We start from the raw sequence: 22232 nt of genomic DNA, 5'->3' as shown, positions 1-22232 counted from the left end.
GTCCAGGCCGTAAGAGACTCAGTTTACCATTCCAAGCCTCCTCTGCCCCCCAGCGAAGGAATTATCCATGCTTCTAGGTTGAATGCTCAGGGGAAATAGGGGGGAAGATATCCTGAGATCTTCCAAAGAGAAGGATAGGGTATTACTAATCCTATCAATTAAGAATAAGTCTACTATCACATTTTAAAGCCAAGTTTCATGCTAGCTTTAATTAAATACTGGTAAGATGGATGAGCTCTGGCCAACTCCATACCCACGTTCCTGGGAAATGGCCCAGCATCAAGTATGACAAGGGCTTAAGTAGAAAAACCCATAATTCATTATATTTTCCATCAGAGGCAATCAGGGGCAAGCGTACAAACTAACATACTCCCAATCAGGAGGGAGGTATATATCCTGACCTATTTCCATCCTGTGAAGCTCATGCACACATGGAATCAAGCCACCCACGGCAGATGGGTCCAACAAAGTTGTTGAGGGGCGTGAAAACATGAGGCTTGTTACCTTCCATAAACAACAGCCTCCGGCCCTCTAGGAACTATTCTACTGTGCTTGGAAAGAGGCTGGTACATCAGAGGCATTATTGTTTTATGGATCTCTTAAGCACAAAATGAAAACTTAAAATGTAACTTTGGTTCTCACAGTATACAGGAGCAGTATCCTGAGAACTACTCAGCTGAGGGAATGGGAGCTTTCATATCCCTCCAACCATGCCTATCTAACAGAAACCTGGGTCAACCTCTTGGGGAAAATGATCTGGCCAGTGATCTGATCAGGGGTGCCCCTCTGGTCACTGTATCTTTTAAAGCACACTAAGCCCACCAAAAGTTTCCATGCTTCTGCCTTTATCTCTTCTCAAAGCTGAATCTTCTTAATAGTGTATCGTCTTGGGGATGAGAATTTAGTACAGGGATTGGCCAGGTTCAGAGAGATCATGACCATGGCACAGGGCTTCACTGGTTGTAATGAGTCCCATTCAGAATAGCAGTTTCCTGCTAGAGACCTTCTTCTGTGAGATTCTAGTTCCAAAGAGGAGATGTTGAATCAGTGAGGGGTTGGCTAGGATGGATGGCTGCCCATGATTTCAGTGGAGGAAAAGAGCTACACCTTTTATACTCAATAGTTTAACTGCAGAAAATACTGAAAGCAGGTTTAATGATTTAGTGACCATTAATTTCATTACAGCATTTTTTCTTGAGACAAGAGCAGTAAGTTAAACAGGCATCTAAATCTGTATGTTCTCAAAGCTTCAATAACTCTAAGAGGAGTTGTTTCTGCCTCTGCAGAAACCAGAGGCCTTCCACCATCAGCTGTGTGACATATATAGCCCTTTAAAAGTGCCCACCAGGCCCAGCTCTCTCTTGCTTAGTGGTATATCATAGCAGGGCCCTCCAAAAGGTACCCACTATTACCTTTCTTTTTATTCATTCAGGAACCCTCTAACAGTAGTAGAAGGGCCAAAAGTGCTTCTGCCATAGATAAGAACAATGACTGTTTCTTAAGCAGGAAATTTTCTCAAGTCCCTGAGGAATGGAGCTCCTTATTCAAATGCCTGACCCTGGTAAAGGACATCCTTGGAGATCAGAGTCTCAACTAAAATGAAAGAGTAATCTTCATTCCTCAAGGTGATAAGCACTTGTGTTCCTTTGTGCCTTGGTCTTACTATATGGGCCTGCTCATCTCATACATTCCCAGAAGGAAGGTCCAGATGTCTTACACTTTTCCCATTATACTATTCCATTCTCATTGCTATACCCTCATTAACTGAGCTCTTGCCATGAATGGCCTGAGTCTCTAAATCTGGATTGTAGATGTATCATACCTGGTATCAGCTGTGTCTAGAAAATCTCTACCTTTCCTGTTCTTGGTGGAATTAGGGGGGTACAATGTGATTCCTGGATCCAAAAGAGTGGGGATTTTTTTTTTCAAAGAGTTGTTTTGTTTAAATATGTTTGGTCTGTGGTTGTACAATGATCCTACCAAAGTCTATTAAACCAGAAGCAATCTTTATTCCAGAGAAAGAAAGAAAGAAAGAAAGAAAGAAAGAAAGAAAGGAAGGAAGGAAGAAAGAAAGATCTCTGAAGGGCATAATAGCTTATTAGCTTTAGCCCAGACCATACTCAGAGTTCAGACTCCAATAACTGTGGCAAATTGTGTTGTATTCCAACTCCAGTTTTTATAGTAAGAAGTGAGCATGAGTTATGGACAAGAGAACTTTTATATTCTTAGTTAAAACTAAGTTACAAATTGCATTGTATAATTTCCATTAACAGGGTTTTTCAGTTTAACTAGATTTCATATGTAATCCATTGTTTCTCTCTGGCACTTGCATTATAATGGTGTTTACTCAAACTCTGCACTCTCTGACACTGCCAGTTTTGGATAGCTGGGAAGAATATGGGACAATGCACAACCAAAAGTCATGTACATCTCATCATTTAAAAGTTAATTCAGGAACCTGGCGTTGGTAGTGTAAGCCTTTAATCCCAGCACTCTAGGCAGAGGCAGGAGGATCCCTCTGAGTTCCATGCCAGCCTGGTCTACAGAGCAAGTTTTAGGACAGGCTCCAAAGCAATATAGAAATCCTGTGTCGAAAAACCACCACCAACAACAAAATAAAACAAAGACAAAAACACCAAAACAAAACAAAAAGTTAACTCAGTTCACATCAATTTGTTGGTCATGAGTGGTCAGGGGGTTATCTAAAGGCTGTCCCTCAGTTTACAGAGGGCCATTTCAGCCTCACAGACAGAGCTATAAGGGAAACCACTGCTAATAGCTAATAACTAAATTGTTAAGAATGTTGCTAGCAGTCTGCTCTCATTCATTCTCCTATAATCCCTATACTCCCTGTATTTCTACATTCTGATCTTTGGAACCTACATTTTTTATATAAATTTTTTATTCAAATTTGAAACAAGCTTGTGTTACATGTCAATTCCAGTTTTCTCACTCTCCAGTCTTCCCCTGTCCCCCCCAACCCCTCCCCCCACCAAACCCAATCCCATCCCCTTTCTGCTCTATAGGGAAAATGAGGCTTTTCAATGGGAAGACTGAAGTCTGTCCTATCATTTGGAGCAGGGCCCAGGTCCTCCCCTAGGAGGCTGTCTAGGCTGAGGGAGACTCCCAAAGTCCATTCATATACTAGGGATAAATACTGATCCACTACCAGAGGCCCCATCTACTCCCAGTCCTCCTAACTAACACCCACATTCAGGAATTCTGGGACAGTCCTATGCTGGTTTCGATCATGTGGTTTCTCTTTTCAGTTTGTTTATATGGTGTGTTACATTGATAAGTTTTTTATGTGTTGAACATCTCTGCATTTCTGCATCCCCAGGATGAGCCTACTTGGTCATGTTAGATGGATTTTCATATGTTTCACCCCTGCATTCCTGCATCCCTGGGATGAAGCCTACTTGGTCATGTAGGATGTGTTCTTGGATTCTATTTGTCAGTATTTTATTGAGTATTTCTTTTTGTGGCTTGGGTACTAAGGTAATTTTAGCTTTGTAGAGAGTTTGGCACCCTTCTGCTTCTGTGTTGTGCAGCAGTTTGAGGAGTATTGGTATTAGATTATATTATCTGTTCTTCAATATTTTTGGTAGAATTCTGGCCTTGGGCTTTTTTCTTTTTTTTGTTCTTTTTTTTTTTTTTTTTTTTTTTGGTTGGGAGATTTTGATCACAGCTTCTGTTTTATCAGGAGTTATAGGTCTATTTAAATTGCTGATCTGCTGGTACTCTGTTTCAGGTGATCTGGTGTAATTAGTCTAGACATTAGTCTAGAAGGAATTTACCACATCTTTTCATTTTCTGTGGAAACAAGAAATCCTTTCCCCAGTACTGGGCTATTCACTGAGAGTCTAATTGCCATGGGTTACCTCATGACAGCCTGATTCAGTTCTTTGTAGATGACACAGGATGCTGGAGTCCTCCAGTGAGAGTCACGACAAGTATTCTGAAATTACACCTTTTCTTGGAATATTAGCAGTCTAATATACTGCCAGCAGTCAGTTGTAGTTTGGAGAAGTTAAGACAATCTTGTAGAAGTTTGGAGAATGATGAACAGTCTGCTCAAGGGGTGACAGGAAGCTTGTTTCTTCACTCTTCCCCAGAAAGAATTTTCACTCTCCTTTAAGAGTTTGGAAACAATATGTCCACAGCAAACCAATGGTCCACTTTTCATATGCCACAGGTGTTTCCAAAACATTGTCTGTAGTGGGTTTGAAACTTTGTTGGTTGGAGGAGAGATAGCCACCTTAAGGAAGAATTACAGAATTACATTTTTTTTTTTCAGTATGACCAGGAAGGGATACTTAGTAATGAATCTAACAAATGGCACTTGTTCCTCAGCTAAAGAACACAATACTGCCTTCCAGGAACCTGGGAATACCTTCCACACCACTGGAAAAAAATACCTTTGCTTATCTCTTCACTAGATACAGTGAGCTTGTCTCCTCCAGTGCAAATGGATCCACAGAATTTTCTGAGTTGAATCCAGGGGACTAAGCCAGCTGAGAAACTGGGTCATGTCAGGACATGCAGAGTTATGAGACAATGTTGGTGGCTATGGGGATTTTCATGATTCAGTATAGGCCTGTTGCTGATACTCTGGCTTAAATTGCCTAATACTGAAATGTCAATTACATATTCAGAATTCTTGTGTGGAGTGGAAAATGGAATTTTAACTTCAGGTTCACGAACAACTAGCAGAATGGATGTTCTAATGTGATGCCTTCTCACTAATCTAGAGGATCATGGAGAAAGTGTGTGTTAAAAGTATGGGTGGTCAGCCCTAAGAACATGTGTATGTTTCATATTTTACAGTCTGGATTGTTGGTATGAAGTGGGAAAGTATATATATATATATATCACTTATATTAGTTATGACCATTGCTATTTTAGAGAAAAGCGAGGAAAACGTGATATTTTGTTTGTGCTGTAGCAAATAAAGCTTGTCTGAATATCAGAGCATAGAGCTAGCCACTCATTACTCTTAGAGGCCAACAGTGGTGTCACAAACATTTAATCCCAGCACTAGGGACACAGAGGTCAGCAGTGAGGACACGTCCCAACTGATAAAGAAACCACAGCTCATAAACCAGTCTTTCTCTGTGAGGCATGCCTCATCACTTCCTACTTCAGTATGACTAGAAGGCTTCAAGAGCAGGTGAACTCCACAGGACAACTTCTGTGAAGACCACATGAATATTTTATAGTTCCCTTAAAGTAAGTACTCATAAGCCACTTAAAGGAAATACTTACATCTGGATAAATTCCCAGTAGGTTGATTGTTACTCACATCAGTAAAGTTTTATACATTGGCTCCAGAAAGTACCTTTCCTGTCTCCATGTTTGCTGGGGAAGGCATGAGCTGGGTCAGAGTCAGATATATTCCTTTGATCTTGAAGTATACTAGGGTGTATCACAACAGTACTTGGTACCAATTGCTTGCGCTATTTAACTTTAACCTACAGTTTGACACAGGCTAGAGTCCTGTGAAAAAGGGAGTCTCAACTGTATGATTTCCCAGTACAGCTTGACCTTTGAGAACATCTGTGGGTGATTTCCTTAATTTTTAATTTGGTATAGGAGACAGTGGTTCACTGTGGTGAACAGCAATCCTTGGTTTGGTGGTCTTGGGTTGTTAAGAAAAGGTAGCTAAGAATGAGCCTGCAGATGAACCAGCAAGCAGGATTGACTCAGTGTTTCTACTTACAGTTCCTGCATTTATTTCCCTCAGAAATGAACTGTGTCTTATCAGACTGAAATACAGTTGCTTCAGTTAAAAGGAAACGACAATAGGGCTCACCTGCAACATATAGGCAGAATAAAATTAATTATTTATTTAGTACTTTTATTACCATAACATATTTTTAATTTTCAGTCAAGGAAAAAGCAAACCCTTGATCTCTTGAAACCATAAATTTTCTACGGGTAGGGAGCATAGGAAATTATCATATGCCCTGAACTTGCTTTTATTGGTTCAAGTAGTAACAACTGGACGATGAGAGGAGTGGAAATTATTGGACTTCCACACAATCAAACCACCTCCTCAGGGTCTCAGGACACCATCCATACACTAATTCCTGTACCAGTTGACTTTGTCTCCTGGCTACATAGCCTGTGATATCAGGCTCACAGATAATATGTCAGTTACTCAAGAGTCAGTCTGCTGAAACAAAATGCCTGATAACTAAAATAATCCCTCAGTGCCAGAAATAGCCTTCAGTTCTATTTGAGCATTACCGGGTTATCTGTAGCTATCATTAAGCTCATCCTCCTCCCATTTGGTTAAATAACATACCATGTGTGGGAAGCCACATCCCCAACATGGCGCCGGACTGGATGCCAGGTAGTCCAGGCTTAGCTGTAAACTAGCCTTATTTGGAAGTGCTTGATGGATCTGGTGCGCTTCCTCCTTCTGTGGCCTATCCGGGATCGCCAGGTGGCATGAGCTGATTGGGCAGTGAGCGCACATTTAAGAGCTTGCTGGGGCTGGGGGAGGCAGAAGCTGACATACAAGGTTCCTGAATAAACTGCTTGAAGAAGAGTTGTGGTCGTGTTTCCTTGCTGGCCAAGGTAGACACGACAACCATGCACCTGAACCCTTCACCTCTTCATAATCTCAAAGCCTTGAGCTGTAAAGGGACCACTCTTCTCATAATTTTGTGCCTGACTTGACTTGTTCACAAGTTGTCACATTAGTATATATGAAGGTTTAGGGGCAGGGTTTTCATTTTTACTGAGCAGAAACGTGTCTCAAGGGAAGGGATATGAATGACTTCATCAACAGCTTCAAGATTTAAAAGGACAGTTTACTAGGAAATCACCTATCTGTCCATCTGCTCAGCCCTATGAGTAAAAGTACATCAGCAACATCAAAATTACATCAGTACTCCTCAAGTGCCTGTGTCAAAGAGTGTGGTTTAGTGAGAAATGACATGATGGAATGGATAGGTAGGGTGTCTTTATTCCCCTGTTCTATGCACACTCTTGAAGAAGGTGCCCTTCTTCAGGGTCAGAGGCACAGTCATGAGGACACCTTCAGAGGTGGCAAGGTTTGGGAAGCCCACACAGAAACAAACACCTAGAGGCTGGTCATATGATCACTAGGCTGTATAGAGGTGGGAGAGGTTATCTAGGTGATTCATAATGTAAGACAACCTGAGGGCTGATCTCCTGCTGATGTCATAGTACCCCTTATACTCCCAGTAGCAACAGAGCCTGTGGGTCAAAACGCAGGCTGGTGGCCACTCACAAGATTGCCATGGTGTAGCTGTGAAGTCTCCTGCTGGCTTGTGGCACGGGCACGTGGTACATGTTTGGCACACATGGCAAGTCCCAAGGAGGGGAGTGAGGGTGTGGTTCTCCAGGAACTCCGGGATCTGATCCTCATGGAAAAGAACCTTCAGGGAGGAGAGGCCCCAGTACAGGCACCAGAGCAGAGGCCAGCTACTCCCTCTGGGGACAACCAATCGGTGAAGCCACTGGTTGGTGGTTCTGTGGAGACCTGGGTACCTCTTGCAGAGTCGCTGCAACATAGCCACACCTGGGAGGAATCGATCGAGCCTGTTATAGAGGAGTCGGAAGGCACAGACTTGGTGCAGGTCAGGAATGAGAGTAAGAATGAAAATGCAGATGAGTACAAGCAGAAGGGTGGACCAGATCTAGGGCCTGAGCTGGGGCAGGCCCTGGAGCAGGCTTGTCATTCCGAAGACCACCATGGTACACAAAGACTGCCACAGTCAGGTCGTAGGCTTGCAAGGCATAGATCTAAGATGGAGGAGCTGGAACTTCTTCAGCTAGAGCTCAGCTTTGTGAACGCGCGCTATAATGGAGCCTTTGCCAAGATAAAAGCAAAGGTGGCCAAAATGCACAGATTCTACTTTGAGCGCAGAAAGGCCATAATCCAGGCCATCCCCGGCTTCTGGCCCAAGGCTGTATCCTTAAGTGTTCACAGTGGACATTTTATCAAAGAGGGAGAGTTGAAAGGGAGAAACTAGATGATGAATGAGGACAGTGGGTCGGCAGTGGAAAGAGTCCAAAGACTAGACAAAGGACTCCAATCTCATAGCACTACGTCCAGAAACTCATCGGGGATGGGTGCTAAGAAGAGTGTGTGATTTGGGTAGAAGACTCTGGGGAGGCTCACCAATCAGTACTGGGATTACTGTCATTACAGAAGGGGCATTGTACAGAAAGTCTATGATCTGCTCTTCTATTGTGAGGGAAACAGTGATCAACTTTAGCATCTGCCCATGTTGACACTGCCTCATTAAAGATCTCAGCTCCCTGATAACTCAGGGATTACAGGATGATCATGGGGATGTGTATTTATTGTAGAATTTATCTGGGGCTTTAGATACATTATGATGTCATGAGTATCTGGGTCAACTATCCCCTTGACCCAGAAGCAGCCTGCATGTGAGCAGTATGCCAGGCCAGGGATGCACTGGCATATAAACACACCCTTCTCCAAAGCCAAAACTGCAGATACAGCATCCCACATATCCTTAGTGATATCCCACTGATCCTTAGTGACTTCTGCCTACCATTGAATCAACAGCTCCTTCTATTGTCCAGTCAGCTCATTTCATTTCTCAACTGGGCATACCAGTTCCCTGCCTCCAACTGGACTGCTAATATTGGCTTTTTCTAACATCCCTTGTCCTCTGGCCTGGGTAGATTTCCAAGTCTCAAAGAGTGTGATTGTCACCTCCTACAGATTCTCAGCTTTTTATAAAACAGGAGAAGCAAAATAGATGTCATCTCAGGATGGGAGGGGACACAGCACAATGAAGGATAGGTCTCATGTCCACATGTCTGTGGGGGCTCTTGTTCCAAGGTTTTCTCTCCATACACAGTGGCCTACTTGCTTCTAGCTATCCTTTACATAGACTAGGAGGGTTCCTTGACCCAAAGGCAGATGATGAACCATCCCCAGATGTCGTCCATCATCACCAACCAAGATCAAGACTTACTTCGCTACATGTTGACCTTGGAGGTAAGTTGGAATTGTGTCTGGGAAGATAGAAATGGGGTTTCTGGAAAAACAGATGTGGAGAGGCATTTTCATTATACTATGTGGGCTCTCCTAGCAGACAGAGATTTCCCTCTTATTTCCTCTACATCTTGGCAGGTGGTGGAGTCCCACCTCGGGCTGAGGATGTGCAGGATGATGTTTTTCTTTAGGGACAACCCATACTTCCAGAATGAGATTGTCACTAAAGACTATGATTTCAGCATCACTGGTATGTATGGCCATAGATTTTTAGGGTGTCGCCTGGGGAGTAAATGTGGTGAACTCTGTGCTATACCATATTTCTTTCCTGCAGGATACAAAGAGTCAGATTCCAGTGTGATAGAGTGGCTTGGACAGACTGAGTATGGTTATGCCAACTTCAAGCTGGACACCACCAGGCTTACTTTCTTCAACTGGTTGTGTGCACACATGCTCCCTGGGTCCAGCAGGATTGCTGAGGTTTTGTTTCCCTTACCAACTGTTACCTAGACTGTGGGTGGGTTTCCTTAACTCTGGGGGAGTTCTTATTTTCTATCCTCTTTTTAATCCCAGATCATCATGGATGACCTATGGCCAAATCCGCTTTACTATTACCCTAAGGAAGACGAGCCATGAAGGGAGAATGAGGACCTAGCCAGGTGAGCAGACAGGTTTGCCCTCAAAGTGTCTTTATTATCATATGTCCTGAGAGATCATTGGAGAATGACACAATGTGTGGCCTCAAAGCTTTACTGAGCCAGGAACAAGATCCCTCAAGTGAGAGGGAAGGTTGTGGATATGGATGGGTATGCTTTACACACCTCTCAGGTAGTAATCTCACCCACATTTGGAGATTGGGTTGGAATAAGCACTTGAGGTTTGCCATTCTTTCCCTTTAAGCACCCTGGATTAGAGTGGCTCACCCATGTCCTTCCCCTTCAACTACACACTTCTCCACCTCAGATGAACATGGCTCTTCTGTGTATGCTCCTCTGCCCAGGTCTCTCAAGTGCTGTTTAATAGTCTGCTAGTCTTGACCTAGCTAAAGCTTGTATAAAATGCACTGGCTGTGCAAGTGAACATCTTAGACAGACCTTTATCAAGTAGTCAGGGAGAGAAAACCTCCTTTTATCAGGATCTGTGATCAACATTTCCATGAGTCCCTGTGTATGTATGTGCTCATATGGGGATGCATGCCTCTTATGTTACCTACATGTGCATATTTGTGTATGCACATGTCTGAACCCAGATGAGGAAAGGCTTTGAGACTAGCTTGTGTTAGGGCAACATTCCTAGAAAGCATCTAGGAAGAAAAGAATATGATTTTTCTCTGTGATTCTCATGTTTCTCCACAGCATGAATAAAGAACAAAGCATTTCTATCTGTAGACCAATATGAAGATGCACCACTTGTAAAATGGAACTGAATGGAATAAATGCTGGCAAAGGTCTCCTAGCTTCCTGTAGACTCCTCATTGAGTGATCACAGTAAATAACATCCATCCTTTGTAGCTAATTCATATTCATCCACAGAGTACTTGTCTGGATTAAGAAGCTGGGATATAAGGGTGGAATAATAAACATTGCATTGCCACAGTCCTCCCAGTCACTGGGATTCTATTAGGCATATGTAATGGGCAAAAGAGTCTGAAGGGCAGAGTGGATACTGACAGACAATTGTAGTCCATTCCCCTATGGCTATTTACTCCAGTGAGTTCTTGGTCTCTGTGTAGGCTCAACTTTAATGCATCCTGTTGAGAAGCAAGTTGTGGGGAAAGTAGGTACAATGGTAAGATATATTTTACGATGTTTGCCCCTTCACATTGGTCATTTCCCCAGTGTTGTTACAATGACAGTAAAAGATCTCCTTAGCTCTCAGTTGGCAATTTATGGCTTGCACCCCAGACAATACAGGGTGGTGCTGCTCTAACCACAGTAGTATGTAATGAGCAGTATACCTCTACTTTTTCCCAATGGACATTGTCATGTAATGTCTGCACCTGGAAAGTTGGCTGGTCCCACACAGGTCCCTTCCCTGTGCTGATTTCTGGAGCAGATATGTGGAGAGGCCATTGTCAGTAACAAACACACCTGGGTTCAAAGCCTAGATTTGCTCTGGGACAGTACTGAGAAAGATGTTGCCTAACAGTACCTTTCTTTAAGTGGTAAGTGGGTTTTCTCCACCCAAGCTTTAGTGGATATTATTGTGAGTCATACTCATGTCATACCATGTTTTGTGTGAGATGTCACTGCAGCCAAATGAACCCATTTAAGTTCTGTCTCCAACATTTTCAGTGACCTCTAGCCACCTCCATCTTAAATTTTCTTGGGACTTTGTATCACCCGTACCATTGCATTTGGGAGTTGTGTTATTACTGTGACATAGGGATGGCTAGTCATTAATGTCCTGAGTTAGGACATAAGGTATCAGGAAATGTTCACAACATCTGGCCTAGAATAGACAGGCTCTCTGGCCATAAGACAAAAGAGCAGCAGGATGCATGTAGTCCTTATATACTCCTACACAGGATGAAAAGTGCTTTCATCCAAGATATTGGCTCCTCCATGGTGGATGTGTTTGTCTCTGCATTTCTACCCAGGGAACAACCATTACTATATAGTTCTGCAGTATATTGATATTTCTTAATTAACAGGAACCTCGGTGAAGAATATTGAGTCTCCTTAGTTTTCTGACTCTTCCTGCTTTATGTTTTCAAAAGAGATCACTTTATCAGAATGGACTCCTGAGGGTGAAGGGAAGGAAGTCCCAGGGCCAAAAAGAGGTTGAATAATATTTATTTGGAGTAAATCTGACCTGTTAATGTGAGTCCCAGTCAGCGCCCTGGAACTTACAATAACCATTTGAGTTTGCAAAAAACATAAATATTAGGCACATTAGCAGCATACTCATGTTGGAAAAGACTTGACAGAAAGAATGAACACTTTTTTTACAATTTAGATATCTTTAAAACAATGTAAAGCACCTTAATTTATGATAGTATAGTATGGTGTTTAGTATTCCTTCAGAATTGGATTGGTAGCTCATTAAAACTTTATCGATTAATATTAAAACTATGAACAGTAGCATAATGAGAGTGACATCTAGAACATGTTTCATTCATTTGAATGTCTCAAATCACTTTTTTTGTCATCACTTAAGACTTTTTCTCCTCAGTCCTTCATAACTTGCATTTATCCACTTTGTTAGACATTCCCAATCTCACACATTCATAGCATACATTCTTAGACTTTCAAACACCTTACACTTTTCTATCTTCACACAGATAAACCTTAAAATACTGGTTCCTGAAATCTGTTCTATAACAGTTGGAGCTTTGGCTGATGTTTTAAGCTGGCAAAGCTTGAGCTTTGGCTGCTGTTTTAAGCTGGTAAATCTACCAGATGTCAAAAGAAACAAAGTTCTTGAGAAGGATAAAATTTTATCTGAATGATTAGAGATTAACAGACTTACTAGCTGGCAACATTGACAGCCATCCCAAGGTCATCCACAATTGTTAAGGTTAGAGGTTTTAAGGACATCTGCCATCTGCTGACAGTGTCTTTAGAGTCTTTTGCAACAGTTGAGGTGAAATGCAGGGATGCTAAGGAACTAGTGTTGCCACTTTTGTGACCTTTACAGTCATACAAAAGTACCATGTATTTGGCTGTAGGCATCTGTCTTCAAGGATAATGACTTGGTGTCAGAAGACAGCCAAATGTCACAAGGAATGTAGTGGCTAAGCAATCATATCCACTGTGAAGTCAACAGCACAAAGTTGCCTTGAAGGCAAATATTAGCACACTCTTCAGACTAATTTCTGCCCACAACCCAGGATGAAACCCAGAACACACTACATTTCCAACTGAAGGCAAGGACGATTGATAGGTTCCTAATCAGAAAAATTTTGCTAATTAGTATTCCCTATGTTAATTAGAACAATGGGTGCTAACAGGATTCTGGCTATTCCCCATGAATATTTAGTCTCTTTTCTTAGAGTCCCTAGGTGTCCAGACTCCCTCCCCTGAGCTTTCCTTTGTTTACAGGGACTTTTTTTCTATAAGCACATTGATCACTGCTAGCCACATGCCATTCGTGCTAAGTACTCTTGCTCCTCTCTAGCTAGCTGGAAAGCAGGATGAAGCCAGGGACAGCAGAATCGTGTCTGCCATGCGAGTGGAATGGAGCTGATGATGCTGGCTGGTATGGACACTGACAAGAAGTGGACGGGTACCCAGAGAAGAGCAGTAGTTAGTTCCCTATGACACTGGGATTTGGACTACTGTGACTGCTACCACGGCACAACATGGCACCAGGGGTTCTCAGTCACCTGGGACCTTGTGCTCCATTGCAGAATGATGACGGCAAGCCTCTGTCTCTTCCACTTTTCATTGAGTGGGTTTGCAGAAGGAATGGACGATTATTGATGGTTCCTAGCCCTTGGTTTCACCTTGGTGGGGTAGTTTTCTAGAACTCAGTCAAAGCTGTGCTTTCTTTTCTTCTCGTTTTCCTTTCCTTTCTTTCTACTTTCTGTAAGTGGTGTGTGTGTGGTTTATTGCCATGTGCAGAAGTGCCATTGCAAATACAGAGTTAGAAGACAACTTTCAGCAGCCAGGTCTCTCTTTCCACTATGAGATCCAGGTTGTCAGGTTGCCCTTCTTAACACCTTTACCTTCTCAACCATCTCATAGGTCCAGAGGTCTATCTCTGACCCTACGGTTTGAGGACATGAGGAAGTCATCGGCCATGAGTGAAGGCCATGTCACTTGTCTGAATACTTTTTAGAATTATCTCTAAATGACTCTGGTCTTTATACTTGTAGCACTATTCACTCATGTTAAGTGTGAGGTCCAATTATTAAGAACAAGAATGATATATTGATCATGAGTACCAAGTGCTCATCACAGAACACCCAGAGCTATACTCAAAACAACCCACTCTTATACACCAAGGACTCACCAGTAGAGTTTTGATCTTCACTCGACTTTATGAGATCTGTGTGCTCCCACACACAGTGTCATCCAATAGTCTGTGTGAATTGGTGCATTCTGCAGAGTGATCCCTTATTTGTCTTGTAGCCTCCCTGACTGCCTTTTTTTCTTCCCCCCTCCATTCCTTGCTTCCTTCCTTCCTTTATTCATTTGTTTCTGCTTAGAGACAGGGTCTCTCTATTATGTAGGTCTGGTGGTGCTTAAACTTATCATATAAACCAGGCTGGCCTCAGACTCACAGGGCTCTATCTGCCTCTGCCTCTGCCTCTGCCTCTGCTCTGCCTCTGCCTCCTGAGTGCGGTGATTAGAGGTGTGCATCACTTTGCAGGGATTGACTTCTTCTTTGTGTATGCTTTGTGTATGTCTTATTTTTTCTTTCTGTGACACATACTCTGGGTAATTTGGCACAGCCTACTTGTAGGGAGAACTCCTTACCTGGTACGCTGCTGTGCCCATGAACACTTGTTGCCATAAGAGTATAGTTTAAAGCTGTTCACAAGGCTAGGCATCCATCTGGCAAGGACCAGGAGGCCAGACTTCATTTCTCTTCCTTCTCCTTTTTCTTCTTTCTTCACTCTTTAAACCCTACCCTGGAAAGCTTTAAACCCTACATCTCAACCCACTCTTCATGAATACACTTGTATTTCCTTGCTCTGCACCTACACCCAGGGCAGCTATGCCTGAAGATTTCTATGGATATGATTTATGCCAATGCCTACAGGAAAAGAGCTAAAATTTCTGTGAAGATCAGACTTGCTCTTAGAATTGAGAGAACATGAATCATTATTGTAGGGTGAGCAAGGGTTCTTTTAAGGATGACAAAAGAATGACCAATGTGGGGAGATCTTTGCTCAGGCAGAAAGGACTTAATGGCCCTCAGACCCTTGCTGACCTAAGCAGGCTATCTGAGCATAGAATAGTAGCATCACAAATTGTTCCTTCCAATGTCTGCCAAGAGAGAAGTCAGCAACTGCTGCTGTGCCATGAGATGGGGTAACCTGAACCAGCCTGCAGCCACCACCGTGAACTGAGCTTTCTTTCTACGAGGTCCTGCAACGCTTTAGTCCTAAATAAGTACCCAGAGGCTGCTAGTAATTGTCAACTGTTCCTCTGATGGTTCAGGCTCTTATTTCCTAGCTCTCTCTTAATTATTAAATCATATCTACTTATCTATGTGTTTCCACATGGTCTTGAGCTTACCTGTGATGCCTGTTTCCCTGTCATCCTCGACAGCTGTATGGCATCGCTCTGGTGACACGTCACTTCATCCTCTTCCAAGAATTCTAATTGTCTTATAGCCCCTCATATACTCTGTACCTAGTATTGCCCAGCAGTGTTTTACTCTTCAACCAGTAAGAGAAACATATAGTGAAAGATTAAAGATGGACATTCCACCATAATGTCCTCTTTTCTGTCTTAATGAAGAGATAGCATATAATTTTAACATAGTGAAATTATATATAACAAAGCAGTAAAAGTCAAGATCTATAATAAAAAAATATTTAGTTCACTGGCAAAATGTAATAAAAATATTCTATCACCTATCCTATCTTTGTGAGTCTAAAGTTTTATATGTAATTTAACCATTACCATAGCTAAGGAAACCCATCATCATAACTATCTGACTTCAACTGCAGTGGCAGAGACAGCTCACTGGCTGGAAAGCCATCCAAAGTTACTCTGTAATGTTGCAGCATCCATCTTCAGCCCATAGGCCTAGAGTGTCTGGCAGACTTCTCAGGGAGGCAGGAAATTAGAAACTGTCTGCCTGTGTTGGCAGTTCATCAGTCATTTTTCTCTGTGTCCTGCAGAATGTCTGGAGACTGTTCCATGAAAGAGAACATCTGAAGGAGTGTGCCATCTTGTTCTGTCAAGTTCTATTACAGTATTACCGGGTTATCTGTAGCTATTAGTAAGCCCACTCTTCTCCCCTTTGATGAAATAACATACCATGCACCCAGATCCCTTCACCTGTTTATAATCTTCAAAGCCTTGGGCTTTACAAGAACCACTCTTCTAATAATTTTGTGCCTAACTTGACTCATTGCCAAGTTTGTCTCATTAGCATATATTAAGGTTTAGGGGCAGGGTTTAATCTTTACTAAGCAAAAAGTTGTCTCAAGGGAAGGGACCTGAATGAACGTTGGCCTGATAAGATACAGGGGACTATTTCAATTTTCCAATTTTTTTTTTTTTTTGTATCTGTTAAGGTTTCTCATGTTGCTCAGTATTGGTCAATTTTAGGGAAGGTTCCATATGAGCCAAGAAGAAGGCATATCCTTTTGTGTTTGGATTGATGTTCTATAGAAGTCTGTTAAACTCATTTGGGACATAACTTCTGTTTTTTTCTTTTGTTTCTTTGTTGAGTTTCTGATTGATGGTCCTGTCTAGTGGTGAGAGTTGTGTGTTGAAGACTCCCACTATGAGTGTGTGAAGTGTTGTGTGAGCTTTGAGTTTTAGTAGCGTTTCTTTTATGAATATGGGTGCCTTTGTATTTGGGGCCTAGATGTTCAGAACTTTGCGCTGATAGATTTCTCCTGTGATGAACATGAAATGACCTTCTTCATCTCTTTTGTTTTATTTTAGTTTGAAGTCTAACTTGTTACATATTAGGATAGCTACACCAGCTTGCTTCTTGGGTCCATTTGATTTGAAGACTTTTCCCAACCATTTACCCTGAGTTCTTGTTTGTTTTTGAAGCTTAGATCTCTTTCTTGTATATAGCAGAAGGATGGATTCTGTATTTGTATCCATTCTGTTACCCTGTGTCTTTTTATAGGTGAGTTAAGACCATTAGTGTTGACGGAAAGTAAGGACCATTGATTGTTAATTCTTGTTTGTTTTAGATTTATTTTTTGTTTTGTTTTGTTTTGGTGGTATTGTGAGTATATATGCCGGGCTTTTTCTTTTTGGTTCTGGTGAAGTGGGATTATCTATTGCCTATGTCTTTGTGAGTATAGTTAACTTCCTTGGGTTGGAATTTTCCTTCCAGAACTTTCTGTAGGGCAGGATTTGAGGATACGTATTGTGAAAATCTGGCTTTGTCATTGAATAAATTGTTTTCTCTATCTATAGTGATTGTAAGTTTAGCTGGGTATAGTGGTAGCCTGGGCTGGCATCCATGGACTTTTGGTACTTCTAGAACATCTATCCAGGACCTTCGCCTTGAGAGTATCCATGGAAAAGTCAGGTGCAATTTTAAAAGGTCTGCCTTTATATGTTACCTGCTCTTTTTCCTTCCATGCCCTGGGTGCATCATGCTGTTCCAGCTAGCTAGATAAGAGCAAGAAGTAACAAAGAACTTGTAGTGAGCCTTCCACCACACCCCACACATGCCTGCACCCATAGCAATGACCACACCCAAATGGGCGTGGCCTTTGGTGTGATGAAGTTGAGGTTAATTTTGAGGTCCTGACCCCAGGGGTTCTCTCTTGGTTTCAGTGGGGTCAAGGAGAGCAGCCTGGGTGTGAATCCTTAGAAGCTGCGGGTCACCGGTTTCTCATGTGAGGGACTTCTTCTGGAATAAAATTAATCTGCATTTAACCTCATCCCACGTATCTCAATCTGTGCATCCATATATGGTGTCCGAAGTGTGATTTTCACAGAGCCAGCAAGACATCTGCGCCTAAACCCCTCCCTCTCCCTCTGCCCCTCTGCTAGTCCCTTCAATTAGATGCCCTTGAGCACTTGAGTGCCAGCTCCTGCCCCTCTCTTCCCCTTGCTAGCACATACTGGCTTCCTCCTCAACCACAGACCTGACTCCTGAAGTTAGTCCGCCATTGCCCACATGCTTCCCCAGCTGCCCGGTTTTTCAGCTCCTGGGAGCAGGTTCCCAATGGTAACTGCTCACTGCCTGCCCCCACGGCCACCCCTCTGCTGGCTACATTCTCCTGCGGTGTGGGCAGAGCTGATAACTTTGAGCAACTCAGAGAACTGGGGATTGGAAGGGGGGTGAGGGCCTGGCTGCCTGCCTGCTACACTGCCAAACTATAGGGGCTCCCTGGAGTCTCTGTGGATTCTCCATGGATTCTCTGTGATTGACGAGAGCCTCGCCTTTTCCTTTTCCGGAAAAAAAAATCACTTGATATGAATTACCAGAAACTTTTGCTTAGAAATCACAGAATCTATCAAGTTAGAAACAAACCAGGTGGACTTCATCTTGTCGCCACACTGTGTGTGGCAGTAAACCTTTGCCACCTGCTGGCCAAACATAGTTACTGCAAGTTGGCCCATTAGGCAAAAAAAAAAAAAAAAAAAAAAAAAAGAGCATCATGGTTAAGAATAACACGTTGAGTCTAACTAGAATTCAGATGCAGAGGGAAAGGACAAGACCAGGTTACAGAAACACATACAGACAGCTTACCTGAACAAGGAGGAGCTAACCGGCCCCCAGACTGATAGCTGGGAAGCCAGCATGGGACTGACACAGGCCCCCCTGAATATGGGTCTCAGACAGAAGGACTGAGAAGTCTAAGGGACCTCAGACAGTGGAGCCAGGATGTATTCCTGGTGCACAAAAGGACTTTGGGAACACATCCCCCCATGGAGGGATAACTGCCTTAACCTAGAGACAGGAGAGAAGCCCTAGTCCCTAGTTCAAATGAGTTTACAGATCTACATGACCCCACCTTGATGACATTGCCCTACATGTGGAATTGGGGTGGGGGAATGGGAGGGAAGGGTAGACAGGGTGCATGTGAGGGGGCAAAGAGGGTAAGAGGGATGGAGGGAGGAAGTTAGGGAGTGAGGGAGGGTGGGAGGAAGTGAGGGAGGTATGGAGGAAGAGGGAACTGGGATCGACATGTAGAGACCCCTCACTTCCTTGATTAGGTTTACTCCTAGATAGTTCATTTTCTTGGAGGCTATTGTGAATGCTAGTGTGTGCATGATCACTTTCTTTGTGTGTTCATTGTTTAATCTGTATAGAATAAACAAAGCGTTTGTTTTATTTGAGTTAATTGGGTATACGACAACGTTGTTAAATGTGTTTATTGTTTCTGGAAGTTTTCATATAGAAATTTGGGATCTCTAATGTATAGTTTCTTATCATCTGCAATGAGGGATAATTTGACTTCTTCTTTTCCTACTGTATCCCATTAATTTCCTTCTCTTGCCTTCTTGCCCCAGTTATTGCCTCGAGTAAAATGTTGAAAAGCAGCAGAGGTAGGGGAACTCCATGTCTCATTCTTGACTTCAATGGAGTTGACTCAAGCATTTGCTCATCAAGGATTATGTTAGCTGTCAGTTCTTTTTATAGCCTTATTGGGTTGAGGTATATTTCTTCTACTCCTACATTCTCTAGGACACTTATCAAGACAGTATGTTGGATTTTTTTCAAAGGCTTTTTCTGCAACTATTAACATATCACTTTATTACATTTATTAACTTGTGTATGATGAACCAATGCTGCATGCATTTTAGGGATAAAGCCAACTTGGACATAGTATATATCTTTTTAATACATGTCTGTCTTCTATTTGGTAGTTGATGTGCATCTTTCCACACCAATTTCTCCCCATCAATAGCAGCCCCTGTGTATGGCAGAGATACCGCTAGCTGTATATGCCAAATAATCACCTGAGCATATAATAAGAAGTTTGCATTTTGTTCTGATTGTATTTTTATGAGTAAGTAGATGGGCAGAAGTTTCAAGAATATCTCAGAGCATCATGAAGAGATCTCAGGCTTCTTTACGTATGTCACAACATCTAAAGCCTAAGGAAGACTTTCAAGTAGACTGGTCCTAAAAAATGGATGGGTAGTATGCTTAGGACTCTTCTGGGAAAACCTAGAAGCAATACTCCTGGGAACACCAAAGGTGAAACAGTGACCATCATGTGGCTCAGCTTTGCTGGCCTCGTGACATTTGCATGACATATAAGTGTTCCAAAGGAGGGGCAATTGAGTGACAAAGGTACTTATTGATATGATGTAAGATGAAGGGTATACATATTTTAGCATGGATAAATGGAAAGGAAATGAAAAATTATGTACACGGCATGACAACCATTGCTGCTTTACAACTTCATGGATCACAATTCTCACTCACTCTTTTACCTCCATTTTAACAATTCTCACTATGTGACATGGGAATTTCCAGATGAATTTCCTTTATGTGGGCTTTGAAGCATGAAAATGTATGAAATGGCAGGCTCTCCAAAGAGTCCAAGGTTAAGAATATAAAAATGTAGGCTCCAGCAAAGTCTGCCAGCATCCTGGTCCTGCCTCCACTCATGGAAGGAGCCCACTTTCCAGTGCCCTGCTCAGAGCCTCCTAAGGACTGGGGACTGTGCTTAGGGTAGCTGGTACAAGCATACCAGCCAATCCAGAGTCTGCCACCTCCACGCTAGTCCCACCTCCTCCCTCAAAGAAGAAAGCCATCAGAATATTGGAGCTGGTTGCACACACCAGAAGAAAACCTTGGTCCCATACCAACCGGGAGAGAGAGTGAGAGACACCACCAGTACACACTGGAAGAAGGCATTGGTAGATGACAGTATAAGAACACAGCCAACAACAGAAAGATCAATATGATGCCCAGAGAGTGTAGGAACTCCACACCAGCAAGACTTAAACATCCCAACACAGATGAAGCAGAAGAGAAAAACCTTAAAAACAACTTCATGAAGATGTAGAGACCCTCAAAGAGAAAATGACAAAATCATTTAAAGAAATGGAAGAAAAAAGTAAACCAATAATGCAAGAAACCAAGCAAAGCCAAGAAAAAACAATAAAATGGATGAAGGAAACAATTCAAATAGTTTATGACCTGAAAACTGAAAAATTAGAATGAGAAAACACAAACTGAGGGAATGCTGGAAATAGAAAAGTGGGGTAATTATTAGGAACTACAGAAGCACCATAACCAACAGAATACAAGAGATGGGAGAGAGAATCTCAGACACTGAAGATACACTATTCATCAACCAAAGAAGATGGTAAATCCAACAAATCCCTAACACAAAACATCCAGGAAATTAGGGACACTGAGAAAAAGCCAAACCTAAATGTAATATGCATAGAAGAAGGTGAAGAAACCAACTCATAGGTGCAGAAAATACATTCAACAATTTCATAGAAGAAAACTTTCCCAACCTGAAGAAAGGCATGCCAATGAAAGCATAGGAAGCTTACAGAACACCAAGTAGAGTGGTCCTCTCACTTCATAATAATCAAAACACCAAACATACACAATAAAGAAAGAATTATTAAGAGCAGCAAAAGGACAAATAGCATATGCAGGCAGACCTATCAGAATTATACCTGACTTCACAGAAACTCTCAAGGCCAGAAGGTCCTGGATCAATATTCTACCAACACTGAGAGACCACAGATGGCAGCCCAGACTACTATATCCAGCAAAGCTTTCAATCACTATAAATGGAGAAAGCAAGATATTCTATGACAAAAACATTTAAATGATACTTATCAACTAATCCAGCTCTACAGAAAGACCTGAAAGGAAAACTACACCCAAGGAAATTAACTATACCCACAAAAACATAGGTAATAGATAATCCCACTTTACCAATAGCCAAAAGAAAACCAGGAGGAAAACCACACATAATGCCACCACCAACAAATCCAAAACAAACAAAATTTAACAATCAATGGTCATTAATATCCCTCAATATTAATGGTCTTAACTAGTCTATATAAAGACACTGGCTAAGAGAATGGATATGAGGACAGAATCCATCCTTCTGCTAAACACAAGAGACACACCTCAACTTCAAAGAAAGACTTTACCTCAGAGTTCAGGGTTGGAAAAATAGTTTTCTAATCAAATGGACTCTAGATAATCCCAATATCTAACAAATTAGACTTTAAACTAAAATTGATCAAAATAGATGAAGAATGCCATGTCTTACTCATCACAATAGAAATCCATCAAGATGAATCTCAATTCTGAACATCTATGCCCCAAATACAAAGGCACCCACATCCATAAGAGAAGCATTACTAAAACTCAAATTTCACATAAAACCTCAAAAATTTATACTGGGAGATTTCAGCACACCACTCTCTACACTAGACAGGTTCACCAGACAGAAACTCAACAAAGAAACAAATGAACTAACATAAGTTATGACCCAATTGGATTTAAGAAACATTTATCGTACACTCCAGTCAAACACAAAAGAATATACCTTCTTCTCAGTGCCACATGGAACCTTCTACAAAATCACCATATACTCAGCAATATAACAAACCCCAAAAGGGACAAAAAAATTGGAATA

General features: G+C 42.1%; 1 protein-coding gene across 1 annotated transcript; it reads left to right on the top strand.

Moving 5' to 3' along the window:
• Positions 1-7214: 7214 nt before the first annotated feature.
• LOC127214712 (testis-specific Y-encoded protein 1) lies at positions 7215-9657 on the top strand. The gene is made up of 5 exons (XM_051175009.1): positions 7215-7943; positions 8930-9007; positions 9143-9254; positions 9339-9484; positions 9578-9657. The coding sequence occupies exons 1-5, from the start codon at positions 7335-7337 to the stop codon at positions 9638-9640; spliced, it is 1008 nt and encodes a 335-aa protein (XP_051030966.1). The 5' UTR covers positions 7215-7334; the 3' UTR covers positions 9641-9657.
• Positions 9658-22232: the final 12575 nt, after the last annotated feature.

This window comes from Phodopus roborovskii, unplaced genomic scaffold, assembly GCF_943737965.1.
Source record: "Phodopus roborovskii unplaced genomic scaffold, PHOROB, whole genome shotgun sequence".
Lineage (NCBI taxonomy): Eukaryota > Metazoa > Chordata > Mammalia > Rodentia > Cricetidae > Phodopus > Phodopus roborovskii.
Note: the sequence above shows the minus strand (reverse complement) of the source record. Positions and strands in the feature narration are given on the sequence as shown.